The 13,712-nt window shown below is 45.5% G+C and overlaps 1 protein-coding gene across 1 annotated transcript; it reads left to right on the forward strand.

The window, feature by feature from the left end:
* Window positions 1–978: 978 nt before the first annotated feature.
* On the forward strand, window positions 979–13,339 carry NIFK (nucleolar protein interacting with the FHA domain of MKI67). The gene is made up of 7 exons (XM_060107099.1): window positions 979–1,138; window positions 2,741–2,878; window positions 6,391–6,499; window positions 8,318–8,529; window positions 11,760–11,822; window positions 11,941–12,012; window positions 12,392–13,339. Exons 1-7 carry the CDS (start codon window positions 1,034–1,036, stop codon window positions 12,578–12,580), a joined length of 888 nt encoding a protein of 295 aa, XP_059963082.1. The 5' UTR covers window positions 979–1,033; the 3' UTR covers window positions 12,581–13,339.
* Window positions 13,340–13,712: the final 373 nt, after the last annotated feature.

The following is a 13,712-nucleotide window of genomic DNA, read 5'->3' on the forward strand; positions in this document are numbered from 1 at the left end:
ACTGGGGTAAAGACTTGAACATATCTTTTGGGGGGACGCATTTCAACCCGGTTCAGAGATCAGTTCCCCATATCTCTACTCCTGATACTCAAAGTGTAATCCTCGGAGCATCAGCCTCACCTGGGAGCTTGTGAGAGACACAAAACCTAGGGCCCTGCCCCCGACCTAGGAATCAGAATCGGCAGTCCCTATGCTCTTTCAATTTTGAGAAGCCTTGGGTCACCACCTGATTCTTTGGGGGCCAGGAATTCCTGGAGGGGACTGAGAAGATTCGAGAGGGGAATCATCCAGAAAAGAATTGCCAGTTTGCCTTCTTCCCGTCTCTGCTCCTGCCCTCCGCTCCCCATAAGAACTAAGATAAGTCAGGGATTCAAGCCTGGGAAAGAGAGGGTTGTTCACACACACACCCAAGGGAGGGGCCTTCAGGGAACCATAGAACCTGGTCCGTATCCTCTTGGTCAGTCCCCCTCTGGGGGACACAGAGGTCAGTATCTGACTCATACATCAAATATCTAACTTTGAGAACAGCCAAGATGCCTGCCCTGCAACAATGCAAAGAGGAAAAAGCATCTCCTACAACAGAGACAAGAGAAGATGAGGTCCTTACTAAAGGATGAGATCAGCGTACAAAGGCCCTTCCAAGGCGAGCACCTGGCCACAGAGCTGACCTCAGCGGACGGGTGGAACCACGGGCAGGCAGGCTGCCAAAATACGGAGGAGCAGCAGGCCGAGGGAACCCCTCCAAGAGTGGCAACCCTGCACATGCCCTGCGGCACCTGCCAAACAAATAGCCCCTTCCATCCTCCGGCCGCGCTGCGGTGCGCGGCGCCCTAGGCCCCGCCCCCGCGCCGCGTCCAAGCCCCGCCCCCACGCCGCACCCAAGCCCCGACCCGCACCAAGCCCCAAGCCCCGCCCCCGCGCCGCGCCCCAAGCCCCGCCCCAGGCCCCTTGCCGTCACTTCCGCTTTGGGGAAGCAGAGGCTCGTCACTTCCGGGAGCGCTGCGTGGGCCTCTTTCGCCTGCGAGCTGGCGACATGGCGGCCTTTACTGGACCGGCCAAGCCGCTCCTGTCCCTGAACCCGCAGGAGGATACCAGGTTTAAGAAGGAGGTGGCGCAGGTTCGCCGGCGCGCAAGCAAGGTGAGAGGCCGGCGCGGCCCGGGCCGCGAGGGGAGGCGGGGGACGGGGTCTGGGGGTCCTACCCGGCGCGCCTCGGCCTCCCCGCGCCTGTGCTTCGTCCGGGGTCACCCCGGGCGGGCCCCGACCTCACAAGGTAGGAGGCCGAGGTTTCCCCGGGAGGACCGAGAAAAGACGCGGTTGGGCCGTGGGCTTTAGGGTCCTCCGGGGGGTAAGGGGTGGGTATGGGGGGGGGGTGCACGAGGAGAGGAGAGGAGAGCCAGCTGCTGGGTCGGCCCTTGTCCCGTGCGCGGATCAGCCTCACCCCGGAGCCGTCCTGCTTCCGCTTTGCCCCCGAACTGGGGAGGTTCGTTTGCCCGGTTAGTGGTTTTGGAATTCTTAAAAGACAGTATTTGCCAAGCTCCATTTGCTGCCTAGGGGCCCTGACATCAAGTTCTGTTTGCCCAGGGCTTTAGCATAAAAGGCACGTGTGGAAAACTTAAAAGTCCTTATTATGGAAGGCAGGGATACGGTGGCTGAGATACTGAAAGGTTACTGGGCATCGTGAAGGTTAACTGACTTTTTTTTTTTTTATATCCAGCAGGTTCTTATTGGTTACCTGTTTTATACGCATTAGTGTATTTATGTCAATTCCCGTCTCCCAGTTCATCCCACTTCCACCCCCGCCACTTTCCCCTTAACTGACATCTTAAAAGTGTTCCTGGGCCTCCCTGGTGGCGCAGTGGTTAAGAGTCCGCCTGCCGATGCAGGGGATACGGGTTCGTGCCCCGGTCTGGGAGGATCCCATATGCCGCGGAGCGGCTGGGCCCGTGAGCCATGGCCGCTGGGCCTGCGCATCCGGAGCCTGTGCTCCGCAACGGGAGAGGCCACAACAGTGAGAGGCCCACATACCGCAAAAAAAAAAAAAAAAAAAAAAAAGTGTTCCTTTACGTGGGACACTTAACGATGGTCTGCAAACAGAATTGAAGGGTACGTTTAGGTGGAGTTCTTAGACCAGAAGATTTTAAAATAACGTGTTCAAAGATTTACTTTATCTGTTGATCCAGCGTGTAGTTACTGAGCACTTACTTCGGGCTGGGAGTGGGAGGCTGAGAAGACCGCCTACTGCTTGATGGTTGTCCTCTTGGGGAGATAGACATTACACAGCCAATTTTTTTTTAACCTTTATTTTTATTGAGGTACAGTTGATTTACAGTGTTGTGTTAATTTCTGCTGTACAGCGAAGTGATGCAGTTATATTTATATGTGTATGTGTGTATATACATATATATATTCTTTTCCATGTTTTTTCCACTATGGTTTATCACAAGATATTGAATGCAGTTCCCTGTGCTATACAGGAGGACCTTGTTGTTTATCCATTCTCTATATAATAGTTTGCATCTGCTAACCCCACCCTCCCATTCCATCCCTCCCCACCCTTGGCAACCATTAGCCTGTTCTCTATGTCTAAACAGCTAATTCTTTAGTGTGTTATGGTAAGTGGAAATACAGAGTAGGTTCTTGACCTCTTGTCTTAGACTGAGAGCAAGGAGTTTCACAAGTTTTGTTGCATTGTGACTTCTTATCACAAAGAAAATATTTGCCTGGTCTTTGTGTCTTCAGCAACAGGAGAAACAAAAACTTACTCCTGGAGTGATCTATGTGGGCCACTTACCTCCATCGCTTTATGAAACCCAGATCCGAGCATATTTCTCCCAGTTTGGCACTGTTACAAGATTCAGACTGTCCAGGAGTACCAAGGTAGGATTTTTGTATTGAATTAGATTGTTTTATTTTCCAAAAGTGTATCGTCCTTGACAGTTCATGGAGCATGTTCGCATGTTATCACTTATCACTCTTCATTCCAGAAAGGGGTTGGATAAGGTCTAGAACCTGAAGCAGCCATGAGAGCAAAATCAGTATTCCTGGAAATGTTTGCTTTGCTTTTTCAGAAAAAAAGGTAATTGCTTCAAGTCCTCAAACTAAATCGGCAGTCCCGATAAATGAGTCCTGTTTGTCTTGTGACTGCTAAGCCAGGGGTACGTGAACTTCAGTTTGAGGGGCAGGTTCATACATCTCCTTGTATCAGCCTCTGATAGGTAGCATCCCTGTGACAGCAAAGGTTTGTATGGTGGGTAGTTGGATAAGGACACTGGAGCCAGACTAGCTAGTAGGTATGAGGCCTGTCTCTACATGTTATTGGTTGTGTGACTAGGGACAAATTCTGTAACCTCTCCATGCTTCTGTCTTCTGATTTTCATATTTGTAAGATACGACCTCCTAGGAGTATCTGATCGAAGATAAATGTGGTAATAAGTGTAAGATTCTTAGAACACTTGACACACAAAGTACCGTATAAACGTTATTGTTGTCGCATACCTACGTCCTAATAAAATATTTCATTAATAGAGGAGTGGCCCACTTTATTTTCTTCCCACACATACACTTTATTGGTTGTAACCGCAGAGTTCTTGTTATTGGAATTTCTTTTTTTTCTCAGTACGGTTTTTCCACATTTTCCCGCTTGAGTTCCAGCAAATCAGAGTTAACTATCTGTTGTCACTGCTCTGTTCCGTTGCTTGAATAAACTACAGTTTATTTATCCACCTGCCTGTTGAAACCTAGGTTTTTTCCAGTCTTGTAGGTGAAGCTGCTAGGGACATTCTTGGTGCAGGTGTAGGCAACTTTCTCTAGAACAGTATTTTTCAGACCTTCAGTCCACAATAAGAAATCCACAAGGCAACACACATGTACGTGTACATAAACATAAATGAAATATAAGTCCCAGGAGATGATACTTAACCTTTCTATTCAGTTTTGTAACAATATTTTTCTGACCTACTAAGTTCATTTTGTTGCCCTCTAAAAGGTCAGACTCTGAGTTTGAAAAATAGAGCTTTACAGCCTATCCTCAGGATGACTGAGTGCAGAATGAGTTTCTCCATATTGAGTATAGTTGTTCCCCAGCTTTGTATTCTGAAAATGTTCGGGTCTACAGGGAAGTAGAAAGAATGGTGTAATGAACATCCCTCCCCTGGATTCACCTGTTATTAATATCCTGACACATAAGCTTCATCTCTTCCCGTATCTATAAAAACGTACACACCTCTTCGTTTTGTTGAACCTTTTGAAGCAAGTGGCAGTTGTAATGCTTTAATACTAAAGGCATAATCATCAGTTTAAGAATGAGGACATTCTGCTATGTAATCCCAGTGTGAAAATCTCATTTACTGTCCATCGTCACATACCCCCGTGGTCCCTGCCCACCCTGGGATCCAGTTAGGGTTCGTGCATTGCACGTGCTTGTTTAGCTCTTCATCCTATCTCGAACCGTCTCTTTACTCCTGTTTTGCTTTGATTTTTCTTGACATAGGCTTTTTTGGAGAGTTTAGGCCAGTTGTCTTGGAAAGCCTGCTCCTTGCTGAGATGCACTGAAATGCATCATTTCCAGCTTTGTTGCATAGTAGTAAAGCTACCGCCTCCCCACGCACCCCCGTTTTGACTATTTGCTTGGTATTGCCAGCATTATGGGATTACTAGGTCGAGGTGTTGGCTTTTAAGTTTTTGGTTTTTTGGATACCTGACATGTATTTCCACATCAGGTTTCAAAAGAGTTATTAGTTCACAGTGTGGTACCTTGAGCTAGATTTCACAGTGTTTTACACTCCACCATCCTTCCCCACCTGAGTTGGGATTGTAAAAGGACTGTCAGATTTTTAAAGTTTTACCAGAATTGTCCTGTTGCAGATAACTGAACTGAGACTCTGGGTTGTGGCCGTGTCCGAGTTGTTAGTCGGTGGCGCAACTGGTGCTAGGAGTGAGCCTCCTGGCCTCCAGCTCTGTTGAGCCACACACCCTTTAAATGGTTTCTCATTTCCAGGATCACATGACCAGTTTTGAGCCGTATCTGAGAATATGTTGTTTAATGCAAGATTGTAAAGTATTTCTAGTCGCTGTCGCTAAGAACTGGATCTGTAGTGGGGAAAAGTTCTTTTTCTACTGCCCTCCTAAGGTCCCTGGCTGGCACCCTATAAATTGGACTGCAAAAAGGGATTAACAAGACCAAAACAAACAACTAAAATGTATGCTTACACGTGGCACTGCTCAGAGAGGAATAACTCAAAGGGTTGGTTAGAACTTGGGCCTATACAGCATCTTGGCAAAGGAGCAAAACATTTTTGGAGGAGCGACAAGATGAAGGAAAAGTGCTTTGAGTTTTTAGAGCTGCACATTGTGGGAAGGCAAATATATGGGAGACTAATGATGGATAAGGTCTACTTCGTAAAGTTTATTGTGCAGAGTTATCTAACTTCTGTCTTTCTGGTAGAGGGAGGAAGACACCTTTGTAAATTCATGTCCTGTTTTTAGGTAAATAAGGGGAGGACAGAGTTTTTCTTGTATCTATTTCTCAATTCCTTCGTCTCAAAATAATCCTATGCCAAAGGAGCGGATGTTGGGCAGGCATACCCTACCACCCTGCAGTAACATGTTTTGAGTACTCGACAGACATCTTGTGGAGCGCTTACGGATTATTTCGTATTTTCCTAGCAACGCTGTGAGGGTGGTTATAGAAGGAAAAACTGAGGCTTGAACATTCCTTACCCGATTAAGTGTCAGAGCCAGGGTCCAAACCTGGGCATTTGGACTCTAGAACTCTTGTTACCGAGCTCGGTGAGAAAAATCCACTGTATGTTGCAGTGCGGAAGCCAAGAACTCCGGATGTCCATGTCAGAGGATCCTTCGCCCCAGCCGTGGAGAAGCCCAGTCACTAGTAAACATGACAGTGAATCAGTATTTTATTGATTAACTTTAGAGACACTGAGTTCATTTCTTTTCAGTTTTTCCATATAAAATGGGAATTATATCACCTGCATTCTTTGTGAAGTATTATACCATCTCCTGGGTAGTATTAAATACATGGATGACGTGACCACCCGTGAGATCAATACCAAGTAAAGGGCTGGGTGGCCTCCCACGTTTCCTTTATGGTGGGCTGTTGCTATTGGATGAATTCCAACCACAGTAACGTATTCATCATACGTAATCAAAGTCCCAGGAATGCCTCAAAATCAGTGGCAAGTTCAGACTATTCTGAACTTTTCTTTCCCCATAACAGTCCCCAGACTATGTGATTTGAAGTTGGAATCAAAGGTGCCCTAATGTTATTCAGTGAGGGGGCTAATGTACATTATTTAAACTAATGACGTTTTAGGAGTTTGATGGCACATCAGAATTTAATTGTTCTGCTTTCTGTGGTGGGTTTTCCATTGCAGACTGGAAATAGCAAAGGCTATGGCTTTGTGGAGTTTGAATCTGAAGATGTTGCCAAAATAGCTGCTGAAACGATGAACAACTACCTTTTTGGTGAAAGACTCTTGAAGTGTGAGTACCCGTCTTACCTGTGGGGCTGCGGGGACGCCTCCCGCTGACGGGAGGGAAGGACGGGTTGCTTAGCTGCTTGGATCCCCACCCCCACCCCTGGGGTGATTCTCTTAAGCAGTGGTGCAAGGGTTTAAGTGCATTTTCCAGACGGGGTCTAATGGGAACTTCTAAATCTTCCAGAGTGAGAGCTGCTTTAGGCTGAGATGGGGTTGGTTAGGTTCCTTGAGTAAATAGGAAGAGCTTCCTAGCGGGATGTGGAAGGGCTCCCTGAGAAGGAGTCACTGAAGTTGAAACCCGAGCATTACGTAACAGTGAGCCAGGTGAAGGGGTGGGAGTGAGGATTTGCTGAGGGGACGGCAGATGCAGAACCAGACTGACCGACCGTATTCGCCCGCAAGGAGAATCACAAGAGGTGCGGGAGGAGAATTAGAGGAAGGGAGGGGGGAGTCCGGAGTGGACCCCGAGGACAGCGGGACCCACTGATGGGTTCTAGACCGGACGGCCTTCAGCGTGAGGAGTCACGTTTCAGTCAGCCTGCATGGCAGTGGCTGCAGCACCTCCACGAGAGAAGCCATCGGGAGTGGCAGGACGGCCGCGGATTAGAAGTTCACCCTGCAGGGGTAGGGCCGCCAGCGACTAGCCTCCCAGAGCAGCACCTTCCAGAGGCGGGGCCGAGCTTCCGGCCGCCCTGTGCTCGGGCTGGAGGGCGTCCATCCCAGTGCCCAAGTAGCACCCCTCTACCTCGGTTCCTGTTGGTAAGAGAGTCCCAGTAACTCCTGAGGTCCTGCGTTCGTTCACACATTAAAAACGCGGCTCTTGCCGGGACGAAATGGGCTGAGTGGGTAACCACGTGTATCAGATCAGTGCTGTGCTGTATCTGACTTTTGAAAGATGGCACAAAGGGCTCTGAACCCGGATACGAGTGAGATGAGCCACGTCATCACCGGTTGTTTGTTTCTTTTCTAATGTTTTGGCTGCACTGCTTAGCATGTGGATCTTAGTTCCCCGACCAGGGATCGAACCTGCACCCTGTGCAGTGGAAGCGTGGAGTCTTAACTGCTGGACTGCCAGGGAATTCCCAAACACCCCCCCCCCTTTTTTTTTTTTTTTACTTTTAATGGAAGCAGTTTATCTTGGAGGTTATCCCAGGAAAATACCTGTAAGGAGTGGCGACATGGGGCAGGGGGAGGAAGTCGATAATAAGTCAGTAAAAAGGGTGTGTTAGCAAGCAGGTTACCACTTAGGCAGCTGGGCTCCGTCCTGCTGGTAACACTGGGAGACAGAATTATCCCACCTGACAAGCAAGGGAACTGGGGTATTGGTGTACCAACTCCCCATCCATCACTGGTGGAGGGTGGATTCCAGGGGTTTTGGCTTGCCTTGCATGTAGGCCCAGTGTGCGTCCGTGAGCAGAGAGATGCAGATAAGCAGTGAGCTGCCTTAGTCCTGGGCAGGTGCCCAGAGGATCAGCGCTTCTGCTACCGTGGGTCACACAGTCTAAAAGTAGGGATCCTTTTAGCTTCAGGAACCCTGAGACTTGATACCATCCACACTCTGCTCTGTGCTACTTGTCTTTGTTCACTCACGAACCTCTAGTCCTGGAATTGCTCTTAGCACACACACAGTGAGTGTTTGATAAATAGTTGTGGGCTGTATGACTTTCCCTTGGGCGCCTGCTTTATTCTTTCAGGCTTCTCCACTAAATGGGGGACGTGTCATTTTGATTGTGCAGTGAGGAATGACACGGGAAATTCTACAGTTAATGTGAAAACTCTTTTCCTCTCATGTGGTTGAAAACCTTTTTTATTATTATTATAGGTCATTTTATACCACCTGAAAAAGTACATGAAAAACTTTTTAGAGAGTGGCATATGCCATTTAAAAGGCCATCATATCCAGCAGTGAAACGGTATAATCAGCATCGGACACTTCTTCAAAAGCTACGGATGGAAGAGCGATTTAAAAAGAAGGAAAAATCACTCAGGAAGAGATTGGCTATGAAGGGAATTGATTATAACTTCCCTTCACTGGTAGGTACTGCTTTGTATAAAGTATCTAACCCAGTACTTTGATCCCATGCTAGGTTTTGACTAAATTTTTGAAACCTTTCATTAAAGGTTTGTTTCTGTAAGTTTGTCATAGCAATCGTACTATCTCCATTATACAGAAAAGGAAACTCCTGAAAGGGATTAGCTGATCTGCAACATTTACCTGATTTAGTAATTTTAGATTATTGAAGTTAAGCCCCATTTGACCCAACACCATAATGCTTGTAGATTACTAGTAAAGGTGTCATTGCCAGAATTAAATGTTTGGTTTATTATATGTTATCAGTAAATATCAAGACTGTAAATTGACCATCCTGTTTATGCCATTCTATTTTTTTTTTTTTTTCTTTGCAGTACGCGGGCCTCTCACTGTTGTGGCCTCTCCCATTGCGGAGCACAGGCTCCGGACGCACAGGCTCAGCGGCCATGGCTCACGGGCCTAGCCGCTCCACGGCATGTGGGATCTTCCCAGACCGGGGCATGAACCCGTGTCCCCTGCATTGGCAGGTGGACTCTCAAGCACTGTGCCACCAGGGAAGCCCTCTAGTTAAATTTTTTGTTTCATGGTCTTCTAAGTTGGAAATACTCCCAAAGTGTATGTCAGAATTAACCAGTAAGCATGAATTCTGTGGATTAAATAAGTGGGAGTTGAAACACAGGAAGGCTCCTTACATGCATGGGTTAACAGATTTTCATCCAGTTCTTACTTCATTGCTTGCTGAACAAGGAGACCTTGCTGAATCTTTCCTCCCTCTTTGATAGTAAGGAGAACTCTACATCTATAATTAAAAAACAAGAATGCAGGTCATTAGGGTGTGGATAGCATAGGTAAAGGTCTTATTTTTTTTCTTGACTATATCTTGAGATTGTTTTGGGTCTTCCATAGACCCTGTCGGCTTATTTCCAAAAAGTTAATTAGTTGGTAAGAGATGGTATCTATTACCAAGTTTATTAGGTCTTTTAACCTTATCCAGAAACTGGAAGACCAAGTTGCTATCCTTGGGCCCAGTTCCTGGTTGGTTTATTTTCCCTTTCTGTTGTTGTTGCTTTTTTTTTTCCTTTTTTTCTTTTCTTTTTCATTGAAGTATAGTTGATTTACAATATTATATTAGTTTCAGGTGTAAAACAGCGATTTAATATCTTTATCGGTTATATTCCATTTAAAGTATAAAACGTTGACTGTATTTTCCTGTGCTGTAATATATCCTTGTGGCTTTTTTTTAGTTTTGTTTTATTTTATTAATAAATTTATGTATTTGTTTCTATTTTTGGCTGCGTTGGGTCTTTGTGGCTGCATGCAGGCTTTGTCTAGTTGTGGTGAGCGGGCTACTCATTGCGGTGGCTTCTCTTGTTGCGGAGCACGGGCTCCAGGTGCACAGGCTTCAGTAGTTGTTGCTCATGGCTCTAGAGTGCAGGCTCAGTAGTTATGGTGCATGGGATTAGTTGCTCCCCGGCATGTGGGATCTTCCCGGACCAGGGCTCAAATCTGTTTCCCCTGCATTGGCAGGTGGATTCTTAACCACTGCGCCACCAGGGAAGTCCCATTTTATACATAGTAGTTTGTATCTCTTAATCCCCTACCCCTATCTTGCCCCTCCCACCTTCCCTCTCCCCACTGGTAACCACTAGTTTGTTCTCTATATCCGTCTGTTTCTGTTTTGTTATATCTATTTATGTTTTATTTTTTAGATTCAGCATATAAGTGAAAACATACAGTATTTGTCTTTCTCTGTCTTGTTTCACTTAACACAATGCCCTCCATTCCATCAAATGGCAAAATTTTGTTCTTTTTTATGGCTGAGTAGTATTCCATTGTATATATGTACCACATCTTCTTTATCCATTCATCTGTCGATTGACACTTAGGTTGCTTCCATATTTTGGCTGTAATAAATAGTGCTGCAGTGAACATTGGGGTGCATGTATCTTTTCGAATTAGTGTTTTCATCTTCTTTGAATGTATGCCCAAGAGTAGGGTTTTTGGATCATACGGTAGTTCTATTTTTAGTTTTTTAAGGAACCTCCATACTGTTCTCCATAGTGGCTGCACTAATTTACATTCCCACCGACAGTGTACAAGGATTCCCCTTTCTCCACACCCTCTCCAGCATTTGTTATTTGTGGTCTTTTTTTTTTTTTTTTTTTTTTAACCCTGTTCATGCTGTGTGGCATATGGAATCTGAGTTCCCCGACCAGGGATTGGACCCATGACCCCTGCATTGGGAGCGCAGAGTCTTAACCACTGGACAGCCAGGGAAGTCCCTGTTTGTGGTCTTTTTTATGATGGCCATTCTGACCGGTGTGAGGTGATAGATACCTCACTGTGCCTGGTGCTTAATTCTTTGCCCAAATCCCAAACACAGCCTGTAATGATACATGTTAAAACAACATTATATCACAGTTTGCGCCCTGGTACTCTTGTGATCCATTCAGGAGCTGGAGAACTGCTTTTCCTGTGCCCCGTCTGTTACCTTGTAGGAAGCAGGCTGCTGCATTCAGTCCTGGACTTAAGCAGGACAGACCTCCTCCAGGGCCTGCCTTTTCACGTTCGTCCTGGCTCCCCGCTTCCTGACACAGGATTCTCTGGCCAGCTCCGGCTTCTGGGCCTTCACTTCAGCCTCTGCAACTTCTGCCTGGTCCTCAGCTAGGCCCCTTTTGTAGTGTTGCCCTTTACTTAAGATCATTCACTGTATTTGTGGATTTTGCTTTTTAAATTGAAATGCTCCGGGGACTTCCATGATGGTCCAGTGGGAAAGAATCTGCTTTCAATGCAGAGGACTCCGGTTTGATCCCTGGTCGAGGAGCTAAGATCCCACATGCTGCAGGGCAGCTAATCCTGCATGCCTCAGTTAGAGAGCCCACGCACTCTGGAGCCTGCATGCCGCAACTAGAGAGAAGCCTGCACGCCGCAGTGAAAGATCCCGCATGCCGCGATGAAGATCCTGCGTGCCGCAGCTAAGACCCAATGCAACCAAAAATTAAATAAATAAATAAATAAATAAATAAAATGTTTTTTTAAATAAAAAAAATAAAGTCTTCCCTGATCCCCATATACATTGGTACCCCCCATATAAACAAGCAAACAAACAAATAAATTGAAATGCTCTGTCATATAGAATTTATTCATAATATGTATAAGGACCTAGTGGTAAGTTTTAACGTGTACATATGTGACACTGGTTTACAGCTTCTTTATGTTTACTTACGTTAAGGTCTTACATAAAAATGAGGAAACTGCTTCAAACACTGGTCCTCGAAACTCCAGAAAGCACCAGGTAAAACTTTATCATATTACCTATCAGATATTAGAGAAAGGTAAATGGGGAAATACATTCAAGACTACTATAGCTGACAAATAACGCAGATTGATGAAGTCTCTTAAATTTATTTAAGGCTTTACGTAAGAAGAAGAAAAAAGCAGCTTTGGTCACTCCTAACACTCCTGAGAAGACTGTGGATAGCCAGGTAAGATCGTCTTCAGAATTTGGGGAATCAGAAACTACCATTTAAGAGAGGAAAAGCAGTTGCTGCGACTGTCACTGTGCTAAAATTTCATTTAATCTTGGGACTTTTTGGTAAATCCTTACTGATGATTTAGCAGGCATAGTAGAGTCTTCTATCTAATACTCTGTCATGGAACATATCATATCCATTAATTGTGAATTTTCATAGTAAGTGTGATAAGCACCTAAGCTCTTGATTATGTGCAGCTGTATCACCAGAAGATGGAAACAGGCCTAAAATAATATGCGTAACTTTTAATAAGAGAGGGGAGGTGATGGGGGGGTCATTCCTAACATCTTCCCACATTCATGTATCATAATCTTTAACTTGTTGAACCCAGGGCCCCACGCCGGTTTGTACACCAACGTTTTTGGAGAAACGAAAATCTGAAGTGGCTAAAATGAATGATGATGATAAAGATAATGAGATAGTTTTCAAACAGCCCATATCTGGTGTAAAAGAAGAAACAAAAGACACTCAGACGCCTACAAGTTCAAGGAAAAAAAGACGAAAAAAAAGCACCCAATAATTCTGAATGTATTGTGTATGGTGGTGGTTCTGAAAAAGGTGATTTTATTATGGAGGCTGATTGTTTGTATTTAACTAGATACGGTGGAATGCAATCAGTAACAAGATGGTTGGAGAAAAAAAGCTGTCAATTCAAGTCAGCAGGGAGAGCAGTCAGTGATTTTGGCTTCCCCGCCCTCGCAGAAATGCAGGGGTGAGCACCAGCTCAGCAGCCCGGCTCACGCTGCCTCTGTCCTGCCTCTGCGGCTCTCTTCAGCTTTCATAGCTGCCTTTAGTGGCTCTGCCTGGGTAGCTTAAGTAGTAGACTGTAGCCTTTGTTGTTACCATCAGATAAAGAAAATAAAATCTTTATTAAGTGACCATGTAAGTGGTTCTCTGTTAGACCCATCATATGGCTGAAACTGGACCTTAAATTGTATGAAGGGTGAGAAGGCAGCGTCACTGGTAATCAGGATTCGTTTATGTATATGTGATCATTTTTACCAACGTTAAATTAGTTTGGGGCGGGCTAGCATGGATTAATTAGTAACTACATCCTGTATCAGTATCATCAATCTGGAATTAGACTTCAAGATTCAAGCAGTGACCGCCAGGTAAACTTTTTCTATTTTTTTTTTTTGTATGCAAGGGGGACTTGGGTGTCTTGAAGTAAAATTGCTGGTTTTTGCCTTTTCAACTACCTTTTAAGTTTCTGATGCTCTTGAAATATGCTTTTGTATCAGCTAATTCAGTTTCATTAAAAACATTCATTGCCACCAAACTTTTTTTTCATCTAATACTTGTTAAATACTTACTCTTACAAGATACTGGGCTGGGCGAGTTGGGTTTAAGTATATACAAAGAGCGTGTTCTACCTCTGGGATAGTCCCTGACGCAAAGAGTATGCTCGCCCTGTGTTCACTGAGCTGCGTGAGTATCAGAATTGCCTCCCTCTTTGAACAGTGTCTGAACTTGTCGATCTGGAAGTCCATCTGGTGTCCCATTCTGGGAAAGCAGCAGGTAAGCTCATCAGTGCAGCCTGTCGGGTTTTGAATAGTTCCCGGTTCCCGACCTACAACCCGGCCACCCCAGTGCGGCCTATCATCACTTGACGCGTGCTATGCCCTGGAGCTGGGAGAGAGTGATTCCATCTT

This window comes from Mesoplodon densirostris, chromosome 8 (assembly GCF_025265405.1).
Source record: "Mesoplodon densirostris isolate mMesDen1 chromosome 8, mMesDen1 primary haplotype, whole genome shotgun sequence".
In the NCBI taxonomy this organism is placed as follows: domain Eukaryota; kingdom Metazoa; phylum Chordata; class Mammalia; order Artiodactyla; family Ziphiidae; genus Mesoplodon; species Mesoplodon densirostris.